This window comes from Ictalurus punctatus, chromosome 15, assembly GCF_001660625.3.
Source record: "Ictalurus punctatus breed USDA103 chromosome 15, Coco_2.0, whole genome shotgun sequence".
Classification (NCBI taxonomy): Eukaryota; Metazoa; Chordata; class Actinopteri; order Siluriformes; family Ictaluridae; genus Ictalurus; species Ictalurus punctatus.
The window spans coordinates 19,199,804-19,226,977 of NC_030430.2; the positions used below are offsets into that span (position 1 = coordinate 19,199,804).

The following is a 27,174-nucleotide window of genomic DNA, read 5'->3' on the forward strand; positions in this document are numbered from 1 at the left end:
GTCCTTGACCAGCATATACAACAGCCTTGATATAGTTATCAGCATAAAGCTTTGTCTGTAAATGGTTTTGAATTGCAAAGCTGATGGTCTGGAATAGGCCCCTGGAACTACTCATTCAAATTTTTTCTTTTTCCCCCAATTTAGCATTTTTGCATTAATTTAACTATAAATGCATGAACTTTGGCACAAGATGTGTCCACGTAGATGGTCATAAACTAATATCGATCATTATATTCAATGTGTGTGATCATTTTTAATCTGCAAATTTGAATTAGGACCTCATACATCTGTAACAAATCTTCACATTACATGTTAAAGCCCTCATAGAGCATCATCATTCAGAAATACCTCCTGTTTAAATTACCTTATTTAACCAAGAATTGTTTGGATGGTGCCAATGAAAATGCAGTGGAATTATGTATTTAGTATGTAATGTTTTAAGTAACGCATCCATTCTTTTCCAACATTATTTACCTTTTAGGTTAGGAGTATCAAACTCACACTGTGGAAAGCTGAGAGTCTTTTAAAGATTTGTTTTCCCTCTGCTATTAGAACTAATTATTTCCATGAAGGCAGTAGAAATTTGGTGATGAGCTGAATCCGTGCGAAAGAGAAAGTAAATGGTGCAGTGTGACACAGGAGCCTGACACTTCTCATTCAGGACAACTGCTGTACACTCATAAAAAGCATTCTTTACATGGTTAACAGTTCTCTCTCTCTCTCTATCTATCTATCTATCTATATATATATATATATATATATATATATATATATATATATATATATATATATATATACATACACACACATTTATTTAAACAGACAATCTTCAAGGTTTTCCTCAGACCGAATAACTCTTTAGGGTGCTCAGTGGAGTGTTTTATGTCCAGGTTAGTCTGAATTGGATACTGGATTATGAAATATTTTATTATAACTGTAAATATAAATAAATTTCTTCATCAATCTGTTAATACTGGAACACAACCAATGATTTATGGACTATATATGGACAGATCAAAGATGAATGTGTTTTCAAACCAACAAAGGAATGAAAAATGTAACCCATAATATTCATTAAGTAACCACTGTATTTTGTTGGATCTGGAGCCTATCCCAGGAACACTATGAGGTTGCCACTATGAGGTGCCACCAGTTCCACACAGGGTGCTGTAAACACAAACATTCACACATATTCATACTTGGGTGTAAATTACAGTAGCCTATTAGTATGTTCTTGTAAGGGAACCGGAGAACCTCAGAGGAAGCCCACACAGATAGGGGAAGAACATGTAAAACTTACACTGACAGTAACACGGTGGGTGAGGTCAGGTCTCTGTGCACACGAGTTCTTCCACTCCAACCTTGCCAAACAATGTCTTCATGGAGCTTGATTTGAGCACAAGGACATTGTCATGCTGGAACAGGTTTGGCCTCTTAGTTCTGGGGAAGGGAAATTGTAATGCTACAGCACACAAAGACATCCGTTGTGGCAACAGTTTGGGGAAGAACCACATATGGGTGTGAAGGTCAGATGTCCACATACTTTTGGCCATATCGTGTATAATGTTATACCATAACTTAATACAATACAATATTATTCAAATATACCACTAAACTAATTTCTGCTTTTACTTTTGACTTCCTTTGTTGCATTTTTCTTGTTTTATGTTAGAACTGCATTATCATTGTCAATCGTTAATATAACAGGTTTACACTTTAGAAGGTCAGAATCTTTAATATTATAATTTTCTTTCTGTAATAGCTTTATAAAACCATAGATGACCGACATTGCAATGTTATCATGCAATATGTATTCATTATAATACTTTTATGTAAGACGAACAACCTTCTGATTAAACAGCCGTTTTGTCCTTGACCTATATACAACCATTGGCTCGCAAACGCTATGGCGGACTTTTATTTTGTCACGTAATTCATAACCCGGAAGTGATCATATATTTGATCGACACACGCTTCTGTTGGCGCGTGCACGCACTGATGTGTAGCTAGGGGGGGAAAGATCACGGTTAAATACACTAAAGCGTATTTTGCAATGGAGTTGGTGAACCAGATGTTGGTGCAGTATCCGCAGCTGCTGTACGGCGGGGTCGGGGTCGCGGCTTGTCTTACCGGCGGCGCGCTTGTTTGCAAAATCACGAACAGGTACCATCGTGTCACGCGCGCGCGCTGTTTCACACGTTCAGGCCCGGTGTACGAGCTTGAAACATTTAAACACTTTAGCATTTCTCCTCAAGTTATTGTTTTCTCTCTTTGTTAATAATACAAAATTATTTATAGATAAAGTGTCTTTTTAATTTTTGTACATTTTATCGCCTCTGTAATCGAGAAATTTACATGTAAAGCGGTAATACCGGCTAGCTTAGTTACCGTTAGCAGTTTCAAAACTATATATTTCTCTATTTTTATTTTCTTCTTCAAAAACTCACACATGTCTCAGAACCGTTTATAAACCAGCCGTTTTTATTCCTTCTGGAGTGAATATTTTGTGTTGACACTACAGGTGAATAGGATTATTAAAAAAAACAAAAACAAACCCAACAGATATCACAGTCAGTGTTTTCCAGTTGATTGTTGATACGTTACGTTTATACCTGCAAATTTTATTCAGGCTTTATCTAATTAAATATGCAGCTATTTGCATACTTAATAATAAAACCAAAAATCTAGTCTTTGGATGTTGGAATTAAAGTGAAAATTAAACTTTGTCAAAATTTGTTAGAAAAATAATTTCTTTATTGTCTCAAGAAAAAAACCCCAAACATGCGCAGTTATTAAATGTGTGCCATTTTTCAATCTAAACTCTAAAATATATCATCATTTTGATGAAATTCCTCTGTAATATTGGTCAAATTTGGACCAGGAATGAACATCTCGTGAATGCATGGATCTAGAAACTGAGACTTTTAAAAAAAATATGGTTTAATTAGAGTGGTTTATAATGGAAATCGACTTGTATCTCATAATGACACACACATGTAACTTTAAGGGATTTCACATGGACCTGTGTCCCAATTCACCTACTTATACCATGCACTAAAAGTATGTACTCTTTTATGGTGAAAGAAAACACACATTTACACCTCTCTAAAATCCATCCTTGAATTCGGCGAAGCAAACCGTCCCAAAACTCCTCCTATTCCCTCGCGAAAGGAGTTGTGGGAAATATTAGCTGAAGAAGTGTCCACGGATCCACACTTCGAAAATCTACCGGAAATAGTAGACCATCCGGGTACCTCTGCGATACTCGTTTCAACATACTGCGATTTGGGACACACTACGTCTAATCTCGGATACCGTTTTGGACAGATAGTAGGCCAGTTGGAATGCACTGGAGGTGATTGTGTCAAGTGGGTGGAGCTTCAGATAATTTGGTGGTTGAGAATGAAGTGACCAAAATTTCTACCAAAGGTTCTACATGTAGCGTCTTGCCTTAAATACGTACATTTAATGCATATAACAGTTAATGACTATTTTTACAACAATTTAACAATAGTGTTAGTATGTACTGTTTGTGTAATTTATATGCAAAACCTATTCATGGTAAATAGGAGCAAATATGTATATATTTAGAGGACTGGATTTGTCTTGCGTTGTCATCCATCAGTTGTATTAAATCTGTGTTAAAACAAAAAATGTCAATATCTTTCCATTACCATATAATTAACATTGTGTGTAAATACATTAATAGTCCCAAATACTTCCCTTCATTTTTTATTGTTATTGTTTTGTTTTTTTTAGGAAGAAACCAACACATGTGAATGTAAATTGTTGGTTCTGTAATCAGGACACTGAGGTTCCGTATGGAAACAGGAACTGCTGGGACTGTCCTTACTGTGAGCAGTACAATGGCTTCCAAGCGGTAACGTCTTATTCAAAAAACAATTATGGATGCACATGACTTGTTAATGCGGTCCTGAACTGTACTGTCATTTTTTTTTCCTGTTTCTATCATTTAAAAAAAAAAAAAATCTGTAGAATGGTGATTATAACAAACCAATCCCTGCGCAATATATGGAGCATCTCAACCACGGAGTGTCAGCTGGCCTTCCTGTGTCTGAAGCCCCCAAGACTCTGCAGTGGGTAAACTGCCAAATGCTGCTGTGCAAGAAATGCAACAACAACCAGACAGTGAAGATTAAGCAGCTGGCTTCATTCACTCCGAGAGAAGAGGTAGGTTTGGATTTTTAACATTTGTTTTATTAAATTAAAACCAGGATGTGATGTTCAATATGGTGAAAGGAGGTCTCGGATATACTTTTTTCAATTCAATTTTATTTGTATAGCACTTTTAACAATGGTGATTGTCTCAAAGCTGCTTTACAGAAACATATAAACACAGGATACAAATTTTAAGTGTGTGAATTTATCCATAATGAGCAAGTGACGGTGGCAAGGAAAAACTTCCTAAAATGAAATGGGGAAGAAACCTTGAGAGGAACCAGACTCAGAAGGGAACCCGTCCTCATCTGGGTAACAGCGGATAGTGTGAAAGTAAAAGAAAGTTCATTATGGTTTTAACATGAATTCTGTTTGTTGAACTAGTCCACTGTTCACCAAAGGAGACCTGAGTGCAAAGCTGCATGTGGTAATTGCAGTCCAAGCGGTACCATCCTAAGCAATCTCCAGGCTGTAGCCTCCAGTTGATCAGAGCTCCATCCAGAGGTAGGGCATCAGGATGGATCAGGCAGGTCCAGAGAGCAGAAAGGGTCAGGAACACTGGCATCTCCATAAAATCATGTGTGGCTCGACAGAAGGAGAGAGGGAGGTAAAGAGATTATTAGGTATAACAGCTTTCAACTCAGTATAGAGTTTCATCACTGATTAATGAATTCACAACTAATGAACAGATGTTTTAAAGGGAGACCATGTGCAACCATGCAGTATAGAGTGCATGCCTGAGATAGAAGCAGTGCCCCCGGCGTGTAATTAATACGAAACCTGAGCTGAGACTGTAGATAGATCTCCCAACTCCATATCTGAAATTATTTATTTTTTTTAATTTTTGGGTTTTAAAAAAAAGGGGGGGGGTTTAAAAAAAACCCCTTCGGGTTCCCATAAAATCCCCTGTCACTCATGGTACACATGTGTTGTGGAAACTAATGATGTCATCATCGGCTAAAATGCACGCGCAGGATACTTTACTCCCTGAACCGCAAACCGTGCTCTGTTTCAGACTAAACTGCCAGTGTGAAAGCCCACTTAGTTTTGGTAATATACTGGTAGAAATTGGTGGGCGTTTTCCAATTAGACCAACAGAGTGCAGTGGTGGCTTGGTGGTTAAGGCTCTGGGTTACTGATCAGAAGGTGGGGGGTTCAAGCCCCAGCACTGCCTAGCTGCCACTGTTGGGCAAGGCCCTTAACCCTCTCTGCTCCAGGGGCGCTGTATCATGACTGACCCTGTGCTCTGACCCCAGCTTCCTCGTGTGCTGGGATATGCGAAGAAAACAGTTTCACTGTGCTATAATGTATATGTGATTAATACTCGTTATCACTACAAAGGCAAGTAATGCATTTTTATTAAAATTCATGATTTTGATTTGTCCCGTACACAATTATATACAATATATAACCTGCAGTGAAATTAAATGTTAATAAAAAATAATAAGATCTGTGCAGAACAACAAATGAAGTTTTTCTCAATTATGTGGCTGCTTGCCAATTATTGGATGCAGGGTTGGAGAAATTACTAGCCTGGCCACCTGGGACAAGCAGATTCTCTCAGTTTAAAAAAAAATAAAAAATGTTATTCATATTTGCCCAGGTGACAAGTAGGTTCAACAAGCAGAGGAAGAAAATACTTCCTACTAGCTTTTGAAAACCAAAACCTCATGGTAGGTCATAGCTAAAATGTTCCCCATTGACAACTTCTTAGAGGCCGCAAACACAATGTGCTACATCAAATACTTTATCGGGAGAGGATGAGGTTGATGGCTGCGCTGTCGACTCCTGTCCTGGATTTTATATACTCATCTTTTTCTTTTAGTCTGTATTAATGCACTTCATTAACTAACTAACTAGCTAGCCATACGTTTTACGGTATTAGGTTAGTTACCATTTTATAGCCTTGTCAATTAGGCAACCAGTTTCCAGGCAACCAAAACATGTGACTGCAGCACACTGGAGCTTTTTCTGGCCTGGTGTCCAACACATTCCTGGGACGTGATTGGTTAGCGTCTACAACGGTAGATTCTTTTGTTGAATTTAAGCTCTTCCTTCCGTCATCGCTTCACTCTGCTAAAGTCTTAAATCAGACGCCTCAGATGGTGTCAACGCATTTCACGATAAAATATAATCATTGAAATGTCTTCCTCCTTTCCAGGAATGTTTCAGCTTATGTTGACAAATGAGCCCTTTGAAAACTTTCGCAGAAATTGTGAACTTGTACTTGGGCTCGTCAGTGTTGATTGCCTCATCACTCTTTCCGAGGTGAATTCTCGTGTGTGAGAGAGTGAAAGGAAAGGACCTCTACTTAATCGTGATTGGATTACACCTGACCCGAGACATCCATCAACTCTTAGCTACGTTAGAGAAAATCTTATAAGACTGACAAACTTCTGTTTTTCCTCTTCATAGTTTACATTTTCATCAAAACATTAATAGACCCTTATAGTGATGTATATGATGTTGACCAAAATTTTGAAAAGATGAATTTATTTAAAACTTGTACTCTATATCTCCCTCTTGGGTGATTTAGAGCTTAGAGTGCAAAATTGTGCCTTAGACGTTTCAGTTTCTCTCTTTGTTACCGCCTTTGTTAGTTGGAAAAACATGCTGTCAATAAGATTTATTATTTCTGAGTTTCCCCACCTACCCTCCTGATTGTTCCGATTTTCACTCTAGCATAGATTCATCAATCAGAGCGTATGATAAGAATCTCCTCTCTGAAACTGACACTCAGTTATTTCTATTCTGAGTCAGCCATCAATGCTGGTTAACTCTTATCTGAAATAGTCTTTTGTATTATTTATTTATTTATGCTGTGAACTACTTTATGGGTTTGAGCATGTCTGACTCCAAAAACTACTTCCGTTTTTTTTTTGTGTGTGTGAAGGACAATTACGATGAAGAGATTGAGGTGTACAAGCATCATCTTGAGCAGACGTACAAGTTGTGCAGGCCGTGTCAGACTGCAGTGGAGTACTACATCAAGCACCAGAACCGGCAGCTGAGGGCTCTGCTCCTTAACCACCAGCTCAGGCGCAGCAGAGATGCAGACAAAGCCTTCGTAACGGTCAGTGCAGTACTCAGTGTTCAGCATGTGTGGCGTTCAGTGTAACTATTCACTATTTACTCTCTTTACTTTAAAATCCTTGTTATTTTTTATTCTTAAAAACTACTTTATTATTTGTACTGGTACTATCCTTACTTGGGGGTAGGTACGGTGGCTTAGTGGTTAGTATGATTGCCTCGCACCTCTGGGGTTGGGAGTTTGAATCCCTCTGTGTGCACGGAGTTTGCATGTTTTCCACATGCTTCGGGCATTTCCTCCGGGTACTCCGGTTTCCTCCCCCAATCCAAAGATGCGTGTTGTAGGCTGATTTGTTGTTCCCAAATTGTACATAGTGTGTGAATGTGTGCATTTGTGCCCTTCGATGGGTTGGCATCCCGAACAGGATGTGTCCCCCGCCTTGTGCCCCGAGTTACCTATCCATACGCAATGAACAGTCGTGAATCGTGTTTTAGCTTACTGATCAATTTCTTATTTATCCCATATAAATAGTCATTGTTCCTGGTTACCACAACTTGTTTCGCTTAATTTGTAGCACAGATACATGAGTATATGTGATATCCAAAGATACAAAAAACCCCATTTAGTCGCTCAGATTTGAGGCATAAACATTCCAGCAGTGTACATACCAGCTCATGAGTTCCATGTCTGTTTGGTACAGAGCTCCTACACAGTCTCCACTCCTGCCTGGCTCATAATGCTGCGAGCCCTGGCTTTCCTCGCTTGTGCTTTCCTGGTCACCCTGGCCGTTTATGGATCTGGAGACTTATCCTCCCCCTCTGATGGCTCTCACATCCTGAAGGGAGGAGTCGCACCACCCAAACACACTCTCCAAAATAACACCGAAGCAAAGGTCAATGACAGCACCGGAAGTGGGCAGATGTGGAGCGAACTGGTGGGCCTTCTTTCAGAAGAGGCTGTAGAGAACGCGAAGCTGATCTGGGAATCTGGAAGCAACCATCAGATGGCCGTAGCTTCCGTCGGCCTTTTGACCTGCATCACTGGCGTCCTAATGGCAGGGCCTGTCAGGTGAAGAGCACTTTCATTTTTTTTTCACCACAGTGTGTCATGTTGTTTTTGTATTGTACCTTTATTGCATCTCCTCCTTTCTTTTCTGCTGAAGGTTAAGGAGAATTGATGCCTTCGCTTCTTTCCTTTGGCTCCTCGTGTTATGCCTGTACTCTGTTGAGTTCTACCTGAAGACGGACACCCCCGACTGGCTGGGCGCAATCAAGCTCGGCGCTACCTCCTTGTGCTGCTTGGTTGGATTCGCCGCAGCCGTGGCCACACGCAAGCCCACGGGTCAGAGAAGAGCCAGAGGCCGCAGGTCAGAATCCGAACAGTGACACTTCACTAAGCCATTTATAAGGAATAGTTGTGCAGGTTGCAGTGTAGGACTTCTGTTTGGAGTACTGCATTTGTAATCCTCATCTTTTCTCCTCCATGGATGTAAACCTGCTCTATGTTTGCAACCATCAGTACCGTCTTGTGGCTGTCGTCATTTTGCATCTTGTAGCTTTAGGAAAACATCAGTGTGAACCGGTGAGTAAAGGTTCTCCCAGAAGTCAAACTTGTTGGAGTTTTAAATGCGGTAGGTGTTAGAGGGTGACCTCAACAGAAGACCTTGAAGAGCCGATTAAAATAGAGTCCTTTTGCTAAACATAAAATCTTTTTGTTTCAAATATATGACAAAGTTCTATCTGCAGCAAAAACAGATATCAGGATCACTATAATGTGACCAAATTGACCATGCTTTCCAGATTATTAATACACTTGCCATTTTATACTACATTCTGCATGTGTGTACTAAAATGGCACTTCCCTACTTGTACATCCAGTTTGTTATCGGTGTATTTATTCTTGCCGTCCTTCACTGGCGTATTGTTTCCTGAGCTAAAGCTTTTACTACACATATATTTGTTATTTATAATTATTTAATGTCTTTCAGGCCTGGAAAATATGTCTATAACTACATTTTTTTATTATAAAGAAGTGATCTATAACAAGTTTTAATATTTACTTTATAAACAGATTTTGTTTGTTTCAACACTACAATGATGCTGCTCGTTTTCACTAGCACAGCTATTGGATTCTCTGAGCTAGCAGAGAATTATTTTTGACGGAGCAAAGTTGATATTTATTTGAAGCTTAAGCTCATTGAAAGCTGGTCAGTTTATCGTCTAGTGGTTTGAAAAAATACTGCACTACTAATACAGAATTTTCACTAAACATTACTAATCATTGCATGCATTTAATTATTTTGTAAGTGTGTATCTTGTCTTGCTGTGTGCAGGAAAAAAGCTATATTCAAGATGCTGGTAATTTAGTCTCAAAACACTATCTGACTTTTACTTGAAACTGGAGTTGGTGTTTTTATTCTAGTTAAACTATAAACTTTATGATGACGAGGGTTTTCCTGCGTAGGGTGACCTGAAAACAGATCTGTATGAATTTCTGAATCATCCCAACCAGTGGGGAAGCTGAGGTAATGAGGACCAAATAAAAGCAATTAAAACAGTTTAGCAATTAGCATTAGCAGCTCTGCTATAACCAAGGAAGTGGCAGAACATCCCAGACAGTGTCCCTGATTTTGATGGACATCTCAGCTTTTGTGTGTGTGTGTGTTTGAACTAGTGACGTCCAACTATAATGTGGTTTTGACTTTGGTAAAAGGACTGCATATATGTTTTGTTGTTTAAATATCTGAGTGAATCTTCATGTATTTCACGAGGAATAGAAAATCCTCAAAGGCGTTGTTGCCCAGTATTAGTTGCTTCATTGACTTTTTTTTTTCTTTCTTCACTGAACAAATGAAATTTTGCTACGAGGACTGGAAGGATCTGCATTTAAATCCCAGTACTGCCAAAGCGCTGATGTCAGGTCACAGTCCTTAAACCCTGAGCAAGACTCTTAAAGTATTAACTTTAGTTTTGTGCTTCTTACACTTCAGTGGCTTTTGATGAAATTGAGTGTAAATTCAGCATTTTACATATATGGTTTTGATAATTGCAGATGGCCAACATCTACGATTTAGCCATAGCTGCTATGATTTTTGACCCCATGCCCCAGAGATACAGCAGACACTTCAGCAAAAGCAGATATACCAAATGTGAATAAAATTCCAGGCAGATAAGCCAATTCACTGAAGGGGAAAGGACCCAGGATGTACTCGAGTTTTATCTAGTTGAACTTTGACCTGTGAATTTACGAGCCCCAAACTTTCGAGCCAATTGAAAACCAAGTGGGTGGGTTTGTTTAAAAAATAGAGGAGTTGCTCATTATTAAGTAGAGCTTCCACCAGATATTTGCCTCAGTGTTTTCTTACTGTTGGGAAAACAAATAGCCGTCTCGTCCAATAACATTCACTAGGGTTTTTGTGGTAAAATGTTTTTGTTTTTTTTCCCCCTCCCTGTCTGCTTTTCTTGTTAGCAGTACTGTCACTGCTGTTGTTATGTTAATGTTTTCAATTCACCACATTCTAACCTTTTTAACACTGACTCTATATTGTCAGACTTCTCTTGACTTGACTGCATTAAGGCAGTATGTATCATTGGTGGATGATATTATGTCAGGGTATTTGAAAGGAAATTCATTTTAGATTAATTGTACATTGGGGAAATACAACTGATATGCCTTTAAGGGAATTCATAATAACGTAACAGCCCATTTTATTAATGTATTAGAACAGGGCTGTCCGATCTTACCCGCAAAGGACCGGTGTAGGTGCAGCTTTTCATTCCAACCAAGCAGGAGCCACACCTGATCCCATCTGTTGAATCAGTTGAGATTTGCTTCCAATAAACTCAGGTGTGGCTTCTACTTTGATAGAATGAAAACCTGCACCCACACCGGCCCTTTCCGTGTAAGATTGGACACCCTTGTATTAGACATTTCATTTATTAAAAGTAAATGAGGAATTGTAAGTGTGAAAGTACCATTGCTGTAGGTTGTGTAGCCTCTTCATTACTGTCTCTCTTGTATCTCTGTATTTATTGCATGTTCCTGTGAAGATAATGGTCCAATGTAAACAGAAATATGAACATTTCTGTCTTTCCATGATGTGTGAGGATCCTTGTCTACTGTATTGTGTCTAGGTTACGGTGTCATGGTTTCACAGTTGGTCATGGACAGTTATTGCACTGTTAATTTCAAAATACTTTTTTCCTCAGTCAAGTTCCTTACCACCTCCAATGGTTATTGTCTTTTTTTCCCAAAAAAATTTCGCAACCCCTCCATCTGTCCTCTGATAAATCATGCTACAATACCCTCGATGTCTCTGTACACGGGATGTGGACTGCTCCAAAAACCATTTGGCTGTGTAATCCGCTAGTGATATAAACATGTTGCCTTTGTACTTTATGAACAATGCAGCCTCCATTGCTGCTCATATCATCATACATGACTGCTATCAAACGCACAGAAGAATATGGCAAACATCTAGCTAGATTTGGCTCAAACCTTTCCTCACAGCCACATCGTCTTTCAGGTTATACACTGATAAATACTGACGATGTAAAAGGTTTATGAAAAGGTCATTCTCAATTAAGATTACCACTGCGTTTGTTTTGAGGCAGAAATGTCCCATCTCATGTACCTGTTTCAATCGCATTGTATGTTAATCATCTGTTGTGCCTACAACACCCCATAGAATGCTATAAGTGCATACTACATGGTGTCCCAAAAGTCTCCATACGTAGGGGACTATGTTTGCCAGCACCACGTCGGTTGTGCCTTCATCACTGGATGTTTGTGGAAGTCCACTTCTCGATTGGTCTGCAACACTTCCAGTCTTTTTGAATTAGTTTGGCAACTGCGGTGTGTGTGATGTGCTTGCCATGTTTCTTGATAAAGTCCATCGCAACCTTCTCAACGGCTTGTCAATGGACATTGTCTCAAAGCAGCTTTACTGAAACATATAAACATGGTATACAGATTTTAAATATGCGAATTTATCCCAATTGAGCAAGCCGGTGGCAAGGAAAAACTCCCTAAGATGTTAAGAGGACGAAACCTTGAGAGGAACCAGACTCGGAAGGGAACCCGTCCTCGTCTGGGTAACAACGGATAGTGTAAAATTAAAGAAAAGTTCATTATGGTTTAATATGAAGTCTGTTTGGCCTTAGAAGCAACCGTAGTCCCAGCAACCACAGTGAGTGTGTCCATCTGGAATTGGAGTAGATGAGAGCTCCATTCAGAGGTAGGGCATCCGAACGGATCAGGCAGGTCCAGAGAGCAGAAAGGATCAGGATCTCTAGTATCTCCTTAAAATCGTGTGTGGCTCGACAGAAGGAGACAGCCTTGAGAATGATTTCAATACAATCTTCTTTTGTCAAAAGCATTCCTAAAGGCTATCTGATACAAATTTATAATATGAATAAACTAAGTACGGAAGACATTTTGCTATAAAGAAATGTTAATTCCCCTATGTATGGAGACTTTTAGGACAACCTGTAGAAGTGCAGTTTGGTGGCAGAGAATCATTCATGCGGCATTCATCGTTAGCTTAGCAGTGGAGAACTCTAAAGTTCAACATGATTTCCAAACAGTCTCACAATGATTGTATTATCTAGTCCTTTTATTGGTGGGACCCATCGTGACCCATTTGCGTTCACACGACACATGTTTTTTGATTCACTTCTGAAGGTGATTTGAGTAATTTGATTACGACGAGTTTCCAAAACACATTGGACCACATTCGTTCACACCTGTACTCTGCGTTGTGCGCTTACAATCGGACCAGTCTGGATGCGTGTTAATGCCAGGTGTGAATGGGCCCAAAGAGACTTTTGCACAAAGAATTCGGAATAAATCTTGTCTGTTTTTAAATAGCTGATTAACTCTGTGATACCATGAAACCGTGATATTTTTAGTTTAGGTTGCTATACCATGAATATGTCAATGCATAACACTCCTATTTGTGACTGGGGTGATATTCGCATTATTCCCTGTTCATATTTCATGTGAACATTTTGTGTGTGTGTGTGTGTGTGTGTGTGTGTGTATGTATATGTATGAGTCTTTATACATGAGAAATTACAATGGATTACTTATTGGCTCTTTTGATTGTTTTTACTGTGATTAAGCAGTAAATACATTATCAATATAACATGGGTATTATTTGTAAAATCGCTTACTTCATACAGCCCTTGTGAGAAAAGCGTCCTGAAAGTATTGTTTATTGTATTCAGTTTATAACTGCTACATTACACTCTGACGTCCTTGTATTGTTGTTAATGTGACCCCTTACTCGTAAGAGCTGTAAGACACGAATGGACATTTTACACATTCAATGGTTCCATCCTTTCTGTATTGAACTTGAAATACAGCCAAATGTTTCATTTAGCTTGTTAAAGCCTTTAGTGAATGACTGATGATTGTGAAGTTTTTACTCTTTTGCTACCAAGTAATGCGATTTAGGTCCACATTTTTTATAGTTATATTGTGCCGGACTGGTTTGTAGTTATTGTATGTAAACCATTTGTATTCTTGCGCTCGCACTTAGTTATGATTAACGTTTTTCCATAATCAGTATAATCTGGGTGACTAACCAAATAAGTATATGGAATTGGTGATTATAACACATTACACTGAGACTTTACTTTAATGACAGAGTGTGCTTACATGGACACAAATACTTATGACCAGTATTGATTTTGGTAGTTGTCAGGTTGTTAGTGGACGAGTGAACAGCATATGATTTATATATTGGAATAAAGATGAATTTTTCAGTTGTTAATTCTGTAATCTAAAGTCTTTTATTGGGTAAACGGGAAAAATGTGCAGGAAATCTGAATTTAAAATTGAATTGAATGTTGTGTCCTTTATTTTGAATGGTTTATTGGTGAGTTGAAGTTGCTGTAGAGGTGCTATTTTTCATCTATTTGATGTATTTGAAATATTGACAGAAGCGTTTAGAGTTAAGTCTGTGTATAGACAAAAAAAAAAGTGAAACAATTGGTCGCTGAGACATAAACGTTCAAGTGGTTTTCGTGTAATGTGAAGAAATACCCAAGATGAACGTGTGCCCTTTTCTTTCTATTTTAATTATTAACTATTCTATTATGTGTTTGTGTTTCAAGACATTGTGAAGAAGCATGTTATAAATATTTGTTCCATTTTTTTTTTGCTTAAGCACTGCTCTTGTATGTTTTACTGCTGTTATAAATAAAGCACTGTAAAATGGGAAGTGTGTATTTTCTGAGTTTTGTCTTGGACACTTTTTATGAGGTATGAAAACAGCCTACAAAGAAGTTTGCTGATATTGAAGATTGACGTTTTCATAACGGACAGAGAGCCGATCATCGTGAAGCATGTGAACATCTAAAAGGGGCTTTGGCGTAAAGATGAGGTGTAATCATGCCCCTCTATATACAGTTGACTTTCTCAGTGTCCTGATTTCCAGTTTTATGAGCCATTTTTATAAAATGCCTGTACATGAATGATCCGTTATGCGTTTTCGGATGCCTGACTTGGATTCCATCCGTGTGTTGATTCCAAGACGTGTGACAGACGGCGTCAGTACTCATCCGCTCATTTGTTTCAGGTATCTGTCTGGCAGTTCTTTTGGGATGTACTGCAGTGGTCAGTCCCCGATGGTGTCTGGATCGTCTGCTTTCATCCCCACTCCTCCTCCCAACCTGGCACAGCTCCTCGCTCACCAGCAAAGCCAGAAAACCCGTCGAGCATCGCCCTCCTCACTGCCAGGTCGTCTCAACAGAGCCCTTTCATTGGGCACCATGCCATCGCTCGCCAGGCAAGGTCAGACTGTCTTCTGTTTGTGTCCTCTCTCTCTCTCTCTCTCTCTCTCTCTCTCTCTCTTTCTTTTTCATCTCATATCTATATCTTATTTTCCAGTGTTTAGGCAATATTCCTGAGTGTATTATTAATGAAACGCATTTTAAGGGATTTTTATTCTGAAATATTTTTAATTATTGTTGTTAATAAATAATTGTTTAATATAGTTTACCTTTCTCTGCTTCTCCAGCCTGTTTCGACCCTGTTCATTAATATTCATAAACAGTAGAGGTGTAACAATACGATTCGATTCACGATACTGGCTTCAGGATATGATTTTTTGGTTCTCAGAATATTTTGAAAATTTGAATGAAGAATAACTATAACTGAAAAGACTCCTTTTTTATTTCTGAATTATAAACAATGGAAAACAGTGAGTTTTTGTGTGTATAACATTAAATAACTGAAAAATAGCTACGGGTTCACAATATCTTAAATGTAAATATACTTCTAAATTCTCCAAAAAATATGGTTGCATAAACTGAGTCTCTGACCTGGGGGAAAATGATCAATTGAAACATAATGAGCTCTGTAGCAGTGCCTGGGGCACTTCATTTTAACCAGAAATAGAGCTCCAAAGTCGGCTAAAATGGCAGACCTCCACGGTCACACACTCAGGCACTGTAGACTGCAGAGGTGCAGGCTCTCCCACAAAATAATGCAATCATGTGACCAGTGTGCTCTCCATATATTTTAACTCTATGGATTGCACAGATTGGGACCCCTGGTGTTCAAACTATGTAATTGCATTAGATGCATAATTAATAGAATGCTGATTTACTCAGCATTTACTGATTTACTTGTATGTTCCCATGATGCACATAGTCACATTTTTGCATTGCAATGCATTGTCACAATGCATCGTTTATACCCCTAATAAATAGTCTACTAGTGTTCATCAATATTTATTTGTTGACCTGTGTTTGTGTGCACTGCTCTTGTGTCTCCTGAGCTGCACTACATGTTGGCCACCATGAGTCAATCTGTTGTAAGAGTAGACCAGTGGTCTGGGATTTTGAAATACATGTTAAAATGGGAGATTTTGTAACTGCAGAACTGTGTGTTATATAGAGTTCTTTTTTAAAATTTATTTATCTATCTATTTATTTTTTAAAAAGGTCCTAAATGTTTCACCATATGACACCATTTAATCATTTTGGATCTGTTCAACTAATTTGTTTGGCTGTTTAATGACTGATAGTTGTTTCTTTGAGTTGTAATCGTACCTGACAGCACCATCATCTGTTTGTTTATTTAGTTATTTATTTATTTAATTTTATTTGTTTATTTTTATAAATACAAATGTCTGCTGCATGAAATGATGCTAGCGTGAAAACTTTTCATGAAACGTGTTATAAAATGTTACATGCTTCATTTTACAATTCTTTCATGTTGACTGAAAGAAAAATAGAGAGCAAGTAGAAAATGGGCGGATTTTTTTTTTTTTTTATATATATATAAACACAAACCAAAAATAATTAAGCTTGATGACACTGATTATAATAGGTTATTTACTAGCCTTGTAGTTTGTTAAAACGTGTGCCTCCTCCAAGTGGCATTTCATTTAAGCCAATAAATAGTACTAATGATACTAATATCATGCACTTGCTTGTTGTTCCTACTCAGCCTAAAAGTAGTATCTGTTGTGCTAGAGAAACTGCATTTCTTTTTCATTACCAGAAGCAGAGAGCACATGACAGAAAGTAGTCCATAGAGGAGAATTGTGTCCTGCATGTATATGGGCCTCAGGCTCTGGGCCAAACTGTGAAAGGAATCTGTGAATGTGCTGTCATGCAGAACCTGTGAAGGGCTGATGGGAAGGATACGGGCCAATGCCTGTTAGAACGGAACGGGGAACTTGCTTCACTCGTCACTTCAGGTGTGGCCGCACCTCTAACAGGAATTTTGCCATCTGCCAAAGCATCTACGTTGAGAAAAATGGTTACCTTTATCATAATGGGATTTTTCCATCAGTAACAGGTGTCAGGTTACAGGAAGTCACTTAATCTGTTGTTGCATGTTGTTGAAGAGAAACTTGTTTCTTCATCTTGCACTGTTTGAAGACTTCTGTTTGCAATTTTCTGCCCAACTGCAAATGATTGCGCTTTCTCATGAGCAAGAAAGCCATGTAGCCCACTGAGACTTTTTGAAAGGCATTCAAATCCAGGGATAGAGTTATTCTTAGGGAGTGGTACTGAAATGATTGTTATGCCTTAGTGGATAGAGTATGGTTTGTTTCATGTTGGGATCCTCAGATGAGAGCGTGGTGAACTGCAGTCGCCTGTAATCAGAAACAGGCCAAGCAGGTGTGTTCGAACAGCAGCTAGTGTTTGGCTCACGGAGCTTTTAATTCATGATTGGACAGGACATGTTTGGTATAGTCTTTAATTGGCAGTGGTGTAATTATTTATTTGAGTTGGATCGTCGGAGTCTGTGGGGTTTTTTTGGTAATTATTAGTAATGTAAAATCATTCAAAAATGACATTAAATCTTATTAATACAAATCTTATTTATTCATTTAAAATAATCATTTGAAAAATGAGCCATCAAATCAACTTTTATTTTTATTTTTTAAAGGTATTAAGAACGTGTCAGAACCTGTGCTTTTTGTAAGGGGCGGGGGGGGGGGGGGGGGGGGGGGGGAACTTTTGTATGTAATGTTGAGTCCGCTGTATTAAGAGTCCCAGTTATCTCTTAATTAGATCGTAATTTGGTTTTAATTAAGCAATAAAATTCTGCTTATTTTTGATCCCCTAGAGGAAATAGATACCAAAGAAGTAGAGCTGCACAATTAATCGAATATCGATCGCGATTACGATTTTGACTGAACATGATCGACTGCGATATTAACATTTTAAAGTTCGTCCTCCGCTCATAGAAAACTCCGCTTGCGATCAAATCAAGTGCTTACAGCCAATCACCATAGAGCGGCGCAGGGATGACGTCATTTTGTAATGCCAAAACCCTGAAACGGTGTTGGCATTCTAGTGCTCAAGCTGCCAGCTTCGCTTCGAGCTCCAGCACTTTGCATGAGGAGAAATCATGACACTAATAAGTTGTGAAATGGCACTACAGAGGTTGTCGGACATTAAACCTCATCACTCCAAACAGGAAAAAACTTTGCAGATAAACTCAGGGCTCTACAGTGCCACCATTTCATTCGCATTTGTGACCGAAAAGTCATTTGTGCGACTGTGAATAAATATTTATTCACACCGGTGCGAATGACCTGTTCGGAGTTGTATAATACAATCGGAATAAAAACTACAACTCCAAAATGCATCTACACCGAGCAACAGTTACTTTCACACTGCTTTTCATCTCCCCAGTCAACCGAACAAGTGTGGAAATACTGCAAAGAAGTCATTATGATGACAAGAGTAACACTGTATATCATCTGCTTCTCTCAACTTCCCAATCTCACAACCGCCATCTTTTATTGATCCCGCAAAATGACCCGAACTTGCACCTGCTCGTGTAGACACAGCGGCTTCGGGCGGAGTAAATTAATAATAATGCTAACGCTACAAGGTGGATTTAATTCAAACTTCTTTATTAAAAAATACCTCACCAATCATAATCAAGAGTAGCAACTGTTCAGTCTGTAAACATACAGTACGCTGTCGATCTCCTTCACTAACTCTAATTCACTTCAATTAAACTCACGGTTGCCAGATATCGCTAGAAAAGTAAACTCCAGTTTCCATGTTTGATTTAATCCCCCAAAACACAATATTATCAGCAGATATGGACACTGTACTGGGGAACCGATCTAAAACTGATAAACAAACAAAAATAAAACTACCAAAATGTAAAGACGTAAAATGTGCTTAGTTATAAAAAAAAAAATCATTTAATATAAAAAAAAAAAAGATATTATAATAACTTCATCATTAAATATAAATAAAATGAGAAATGAAATGTTTAATTATTATGGGTTGCATTTAATATCAATTTGACATTAAGCTTAGTAAGCTATTTCCTTAGAAAGCTATTAGCCTTTTTCCTAATATGGATAATTTTTGTGTTAGTCTGCTTTTAATTACATTTACATTTATTCACTTAGCAGACACTTTTATCCAAAGCGACTTACAAATGAGAAAAGATACAAGCAAATTAGGACTCTAGCAATTAGGACTCTCTATTGTTTTTAAGATATTTAAAAATAAATATTTTATGCTTGTTTATTTATCAATTAACCAACAGTATCTCAACAGTATCTGCTATTATTTTAACTCAATTAACAGTAATCATGAGCAGAGATCTTACATTTAACTGTTTATAATAGACCTCCTGATTAAAGCTTAAACAAAAAAAGATTGGTATCTCGATCGGTATAGGCTGTAAAAATCCTGATCGTTCTTCAGTAATGAACACCATTAAACTAAAGTGCTTCCCATCTGATGGGTAAATGAATTCAGATATTTTCTGGATATTATTCAGATATATACACAATATAGACAGAGCGGATGGAGAACTGACTCCAGCCCAGAACCATGACCGTAGAAAATGTCTAATAGTCTATAGCTTTAAATATATTTAAGAGAAGCAGACTTCAAACACTGAGCACTGATGTTTATTGGATTTGTTTACAAGGTGGAACAGGTTAACGGTTGTTTTTTGCATACAGTTTGTAAGATTAACGGAATATATTAAATGTAGTTTATCAGAAGGTAAATTAATTTGTCATGGCTCACCCTATGTTCCTAAATTCTGTCATAATTGACCATCTCAAGTTTTCTCATGCCTACTTGTGTGTTATATTGTGTCATGAGAAAAATTAATAAATGTGAAAGTGTAATAAAAATATGTTGTCACTAAAATCAATTAATAATCGTGATAAATAATCGAGATCTCAATATTGATCAAAATATTCGGGATTATAATTTTGGCCATAATCGTGCAGCCCTACAAAGAAGCCATACTCAATTTACAGCACATTGGCTAGCTGTGTCGTACATAGAGTTGTAGATTTCTATTAAAGGTGCTTCCGTTACAATCTGACAAGTTTCATATTTTAAGTCAAATATATAGTGTGGATATAGTGCGTTTATTGGGAAATATAAGCACTCTTGGAATGCCGCTTCACCAATTTAAATAAATAAATAAATTGCACCGGAAGTAAATGTAGTATAATAGATGATCAACAAAAAGCTACAATAAATGCAGTCAATGAACATGAACTCACTGTAATAAAGAATATTATATTATTCTATTGTACAGAATACAGGGGAAAAAGAGAGGAAAAAACCCCACAAAAATTCACTCACCTCAAGAATTAGTTACAGTAATATTACATTTACCTGTTCATGACCCAGTATTATTAAAACTGTACGGGAGGAAGCTAAAGTGTCAGCATACCCAAATTGCACTTGTTATACCTTTTGAAGTGTGACGGTATATATTTATGAGCTAACTGGTATAAACATGGTTTGGTTGAAGTATAACTTCCAGCCACAGGTTTCTGTATCGCTCATCTAATTTCAGACTGCCTTGAAATTGTACAAGGTGATTTAACCCCCTTAACAAGCCTTTTTTGTTTTCTTTTTCCTCTCTATCATCATCTGCCTCTCCCCAGTCTGTCTCCAGCCATGTTGATGGGGTTTTGCATGGCTGCTGTAGTATATGTTTGAGGCACTGCTGGCACCTTTGTGAGTGGAGGTAGAGATTTCTGGAATGAGCACTCACAACGGAAGAATCTGGGAGGAGTTGGTATAAAATATAGGTTTGGGATGGCACCAATGTTTCCTTTTATTAAGGCGAGTAGTGCAAACACTTTTAGCTGCACGATGTCTATACGGTATTATGGATGTATTCAGACGGTTCTGCTCCACTACTCGCTATGCTGAGAGCGTTCATGCTCTGGTGTTGATTTGCAAGTCTCCAGGTGTTGGAGCAGATTGGTTTCACAGCCTTAATGCAGCTGTGGTGACCCATTGAAGAGCTGCATTCTCCATTAACACACCAGCTTGCTCTTGAACTACATTTGTCTCATGTATCTTGTTCCAGGGCTTTACAGGCTCTAAAGAAACAATAACATGCATTCATGTCGTGCTAGAAAAATTGAGCATGTTTGAAAGTTGAGCTCCTGTTTCTTTTGAAATAACCCAAACGAAGCATTGAAGCACATCATGATCAGTATCTGTGGAAAATTTATGTTGATTTATTTGGTTTGCTGTTTTGTTTATTTTGGCTGTAGACTCTGGGTTCCTGTTCAGTGGGAGTAGGCCGTCATCACAGTGCAAAGACTCTCCGCCTTCAGGTAGTGAGCAGTGATGGAGTAGTTATGAGCATTGCAAGAAAATGACCAACATGAAATACATTGTCTGTAGAAAATTGGTACTGTAAAATGTTTTGACCCAATTTTTATTTTTGGTTTGTTTAGATTATTTCTCTCTGAAGTCAGGAAGTCGTCCCTCTTCCCCTGCTCCCTCCCCCACACCGTCTGTGACAGGTTCGGTCACGTCCTCCTCCAGCTCAGCCAGGCAGAGGCGGCCACTTATCAGTCCAGCGCGACTCAACATCAGTGGGCAGAAGCTGCAGCTTTTCTCCCCTCCTCTAGAATCCAGGAGTCTTTCACCTCCGCCGCCATGTTTGACAGAACTGAACTACTTCAACAGTAGAGCTGTCATGCCTGATGTTCCTCACGTCCCCTCACGGAATCATGGTACATAGACATTATAGTTGTTATAGGAAGCTTATTTTTAAGAGCTAAGTGCTGTAGTACATTTGCTTAACCCTTTGAAATAATTCGAATTCTAATCAACTGTAGTGTTTTTATATATGTTCAAAAGTCTCTTTACTGCACAGGCATGGTATAATTTTTGTCAGCACAATATAAAAGAGAATATTTAAATTAGAAAAGTAGACATCCCGCTTTCACAAAAAGTATGTCTCATGGATGTGATGTATGAATGGATTTGAGTTTGGATTAAAAAATAATTATAATAATAATTAATTCCGTTCCATGGTCATATGTAGCTGGGAGCCAAGGGGGCAAAATTGGTTGTGCTCTCTGGGTGGGAGGGATGGCATATCCTCTCTCCTCTGTCAATCACAGTGACTCTAGCCAATCATGTGCATCTGTGCGGCCATCTACAGTGGTGTGAAAAAGTATCCTGATTTCTTCAGTTTTTGTGTATATCTCCTACTAAATGATTTCAGAAATTAAAACAAAATCTAAGATAAAACAAAGGCAACCTAAAGTTTTTAAATTGTTATTTATTGAAGCAAAAATATTATCCGATACCAACTGTGCCTATGTGAAAATGTATTTGCTCCCGAAATGTATGAAACTGCATTCATAATGGTGTTCAGCTGAACTAAACGCAACCAGGCCTGATTACTGCAGACCCTGTTCAATCAAATCAACACTTATTTAGAACTTTTTCAACAGCATGAAGTGGGGTAAAAGGTCTTACTCAGTAAAACACTATGCCAAAGTTGAAAGAAATTCCAGAAATGATGAGGAAGAAAGTGATTGAAATACATCAGTCTGGGAAGGTTTACAAAGCTATTTCAAAGTCTCTGGGATTCCAAAGGACCACAGTGCGAACCATTAACTCCAAATGGAAAAAAAAAAAAAGCTCGGCACAGTACTACTTGCCTTTGTTTTATGTTGTATTTCATTTGAAGATCTAAAACTGTTTAGTATGAGCTACACAAAAACAGAAGAAATCCGGATGGGGGCAAATACTTTGTCACGGCACTGTGTGTGGAACAGAGTAGTTGGCAATTTCTTTAGTGTACTCCTCTGCCCTGTGCAGTGGTTTGAAAAGATGTGGTTGGCTGGCTTCACGTGACTTAGAGGAAGCGCATAGTTATCCTTCACTTTCCCCTGTTGGTAGTTGTTGTAAGATGGGAAGAAGCTGGTTGGTGGATGGTAATTGCCAATTGACCAAATGACCAAATGACTGAGAAAACGGGGAACCTTCTTATATTGGAGAAAATAATTGTTAAATGTAGCTTGTTAAATCCTTGTTTCCATGTTGAAGTTGTGCAATTTTGTCATTTCAGACTTGGGGTCACGGTTTGAGGAAGGCAGTGTCTTTGAACATGCAGAGAACAAAATGAGCAGCTCTTCAGAGTCATCCAACTGCCATGTGGACACAACCACAGGGAACGAAAATGACAGCAAATCCAAATTGAAAGGTAAGAACCAAGTCCTGGAGCTGAATCCTAGTGGCTGTAATAACTGGTCCAATTCTGTTTTACTGACAATTAACTCAAATGCTTGTTCTGTCCAAATTTGTCGACTCATTGATCCCTATTTTTTATATGCAGGTTTTTTGGGCAGGTCCATATGGCCGGGTCTTTTGGTCACCAGCTTGACTGCCAACTTAACCTTTATATCATTCTATCTTTACTACAACTGGAGATGAGAAATAAGTTCAAACGTCAAGTTCTCGAATGTCTCTTAATGTGACGTACAATAGGTTTAGGTGCTATCGACCGCTTTTAGGCTGGAATTGCCTACAGAGAATTTACGCTACCGGTAGCTGCTCATCTTTGCATATTCTGTGATCCAAAAGGAGGCACATTTTGTGCTGAGTCAGGTTTTGAGAACATTTAAATAAACTAACTGGTCTCAAGTACCAGATAAGTTCTGCTCACAAATAAAACAGAGCATCCCATCATGCCCAAAACCATAACAGGGCTTTTCTAAACGTTGCTCTTACGAATTGCTTTCATAAAGATGTCTGAAATAAAACAGCATGTTGCGATTAACTGAAGAGAATTAGCCTTTGTGGTTTATCTTAACTGAGCATCCATCAGGCTACATGAGGTGCTATTGTGCAGTATAATGGCATTTCTTTCTATGTTTAATACAAGTCTTTAAGTGGAATGCTATAATGTGAGGAATGCTGTATGATTGTGCTCATACTCATATTTTCAGCAAATTCCTAATGTAAGGGTGAAACAACTTGGTAATTTCAACTTTTCAATACACTGAACAGCCCGTACCCGTACGCTCCTATACCAGCAAGTGTGTACGCAGCTGTACGTGTAGATATTTTACTTGGTGACGCATTAAACTGCACTACATTTACACACACACACACACACACCCCTTCCCCCCAATCCTGGGCTGAAAACTTAAGTGAGTGATGAGTATCTTAATGAAGGGACTTGATTTTAAAGAACTTAATCAGTGTATTGAGATTCAAACTCAATACATTATAAATAAACGTGCTATACTTTGTTGTAATGCAGTAGCATTTTTTGGCATTTGATTTTTGTTTTCACTCTGCAAAATTCATGGCAAGGACTTGAAGCTGTCTGGTGTGTATGCATTTATTCAATGTGAATGTGTCTGGTGATTTTTTTTAATTATTAGTCAGAGGTATGGTAAAACCATAAATACACTATGTTAATAAAATATTCAGACAAACCCTGGTTACAGTTTATTATGGTGGTTACATGAATGGGACATTTGGCTAACTTTGCATGCTTTTTGTATGCATGTATTCAATAAAAGTATGCGTGTAATGTAGTTCTGTTATATTAAGGGCCCCAATCATCTCTTATTCAAGTTGTGGTTTGTTTTTGTCCGTAATAGAGGATCCCCTGAAGTTTTAGTTAATTAAGTAAACAGCACAACTGACTAAAATGTCATGTCTCAAATTTGAAATTTTTATGATCTAGAATAATTTAAGGGCCCAAGAACTAGATTTCAGTTTATTTGTCATCATCTGTGATTGATCTGTATCAGTCTATTTATTATTCCACTCATTCGTTCATTCGATCTCTGAGAATGAATCATATGGTATAAAATTGCAAAGGCTTTATTCTGAAGGTAAAATAAGACTGACGTCCGGTTCGGTCACAGGATCCCAAACACCAGAGCAGTTTTGTCAAGACACCTGGATTATTTGTATATGACATTCAGATTATGAAATGGGCTGTTATGTGGGTTTTATTGGGTTCTGATGTACTGTAATGTCACTTTTTATGCTGCATCAATATTACTGAGAAATTCAAATGATGTCTTTGCTACTTTAAAAAGATTGCTGCATTTAGAAGAAACTACTGAGCTGTGCATCGTCTCTTTCTCATTGCTCCTTCATTGCTCTTTTATTTCAAGTTGTAAAAAAAAAAAAAACCTTGCTCCTGAAATATAAAATACAGCTGGTCATGGAGTGTCCTCTCTCAATATTGTCTGATTAACCTGTGTTTCACGTGTGTGATAGATTTGCATGTGCATGCAAACGTACAAGTGTGTTTTTTATGTGTAGTCAAATGTGTATTATTACTCTTGGCATTTAAGAAAAAAAGATTGTTGTATTGAAATAAATGCTCTGTATTTTTAAGTGTCAAAAAACGTTTTACGGTTAACATTTCTATTTAAAATCCTGATATTGTATCTAATATTTGAAGTCCGCAACAAGGATAATCTTAACATCACCAAAAAGCTGATTTCCTCTTTGCATATAAATTAATTTAAAAGGATTAAAGGTGCAGGTCAGATGCACTTAGTATCTCCCTAATAAACACTGTAGAATTACTACATGAAAAATAAATGTTAAAAAAAAAAGAAACCCACAAAACTACACAATAGTATGAGTAAGGCATCAAAGTTCAGACCATATAACTTTGGATTTTGTGGGTAGACTTCAGGAAAATAAATAAATAAATAAATAAATGAGAGAGATAGATTTAAAGATATGTATGTATGTATATGTATATATATATATATATATATATATATATATATATATATATATATAGATAGATAGAGAGCGATATATATATATATATATATATTTATATAGATAGATAGAGAGCGATATATATATATATATTTTTTTATATAGATAGATAGAGAGCGATATATATATATATATTTTTTTATATAGATAGATAGAGAGCGATATATATATATATATATATATATATATATATATATATATATATATATATATATATATAGAGAGAGAGAGAGAGAGAGAGATATTTATATAGTGAGAGAGCTATAGAGAGAGTGATAGATATATATATAGATAGATATATAGTGAGAGAGATATAGAGAGATAGCGATATATATATATATATATGAGATAGATTTAAAGATATATATTTATATATATTTATATAGTTAGATAGAGAGAGCGATATATATAGATAGATATAGATAGATAGCGATATATATATATATATATATATAGAGAGAGAGAGAGAGAGAGAGAGAGAGAGAGAGATAGAGATATAGATATTTATATAGTGAGAGAGCTATAGAGAGATAGTGATAGATATATATATATATATATATATAGATATATAGTGAGAGAGATATAGAGAGATAGCGATATATATATAAATATATGAGATAGATTTAAAGATATATATTTATATATATTTATATAGTTAGATAGAGAGAGCGATATATATAGATAGATATAGATAGATAGCGATATATATATATATATATATATATATGAGAGATAGATTTAAAGATATATATGTATTTATATATATTTATATAGATAGATAGAGAGAGCTATAGAGAGATAGCGATAGATATATATATAGATAGATATATAGTGAGAGAGATATAGATAGAGAGATAGCGATATATATATATATATATATATATATATATATATATATATATATATATATGAGAGAGATAGATTTAAAGATATATATATTTATATAGATAGATAGAGAGAGCGATATATATAGATAGAGAGAGAGCAATATAGATAGATATAGAGAGAGATAGCGATAGATATATATAAATAGATATAAATAGATAACAAGGTCTCAGGTGTGAATGGGGAGCAGGTGTGTTAAATTTGGTGTCATCGCTCTCACACTCCCTCATACTGGTCACTGGAAGTTCAACATGGCACCTGATGGCAAAGAACTCTCTGAGGATCTGAAAAAAAGAATTGTTGCTCTACATAAAGATGGCCTAGACTATAAGAAGTTTGCCAAGACCCTGACACTGAGCTGCAGCACGGTGGCCAAGACCATACAGCGGTTTAACAGGACAGATTCCACTCAGAACAGGCCTCGCCATGGTCGACCAAAGAAGTTGAGTGCACATGCTCAGCGTCATATCCAGAGGTTATCTTTGGGAAGTAGACATATGAGTGCTGCCACCACTGCTGCAGAGGTTGAAGGGGTGG

At 37.4% G+C, this 27,174-nt stretch overlaps 1 protein-coding gene across 2 annotated transcripts; it reads left to right on the forward strand.

Annotated features, from left to right (window-relative positions):
• The first annotated feature begins 1,944 nt into the window (after nt 1–1,944).
• tmem201 (transmembrane protein 201) lies at nt 1,945–25,178 on the forward strand. Of its 2 annotated transcripts, XM_017487291.3 has the most exons (11): nt 1,945–2,163; nt 3,760–3,880; nt 3,997–4,191; nt 7,073–7,252; nt 7,911–8,278; nt 8,373–8,576; nt 14,793–15,007; nt 21,243–21,305; nt 21,429–21,710; nt 23,060–23,194; nt 23,327–25,178. In XM_017487291.3, the coding sequence occupies exons 1-11, from the start codon at nt 2,054–2,056 to the stop codon at nt 23,422–23,424; spliced, it is 1,971 nt and encodes a 656-aa protein (XP_017342780.1). In that variant the 5' UTR covers nt 1,945–2,053; the 3' UTR covers nt 23,425–25,178. The 2 variants fall into 2 exon arrangements, with proteins under 2 accessions (XP_017342780.1, XP_053542103.1); XM_053686128.1 differs by lacking the exons at nt 1,945–2,163; nt 3,760–3,880; nt 3,997–4,191 and adding an exon at nt 4,205–4,786.
• Nucleotides 25,179–27,174: the final 1,996 nt, after the last annotated feature.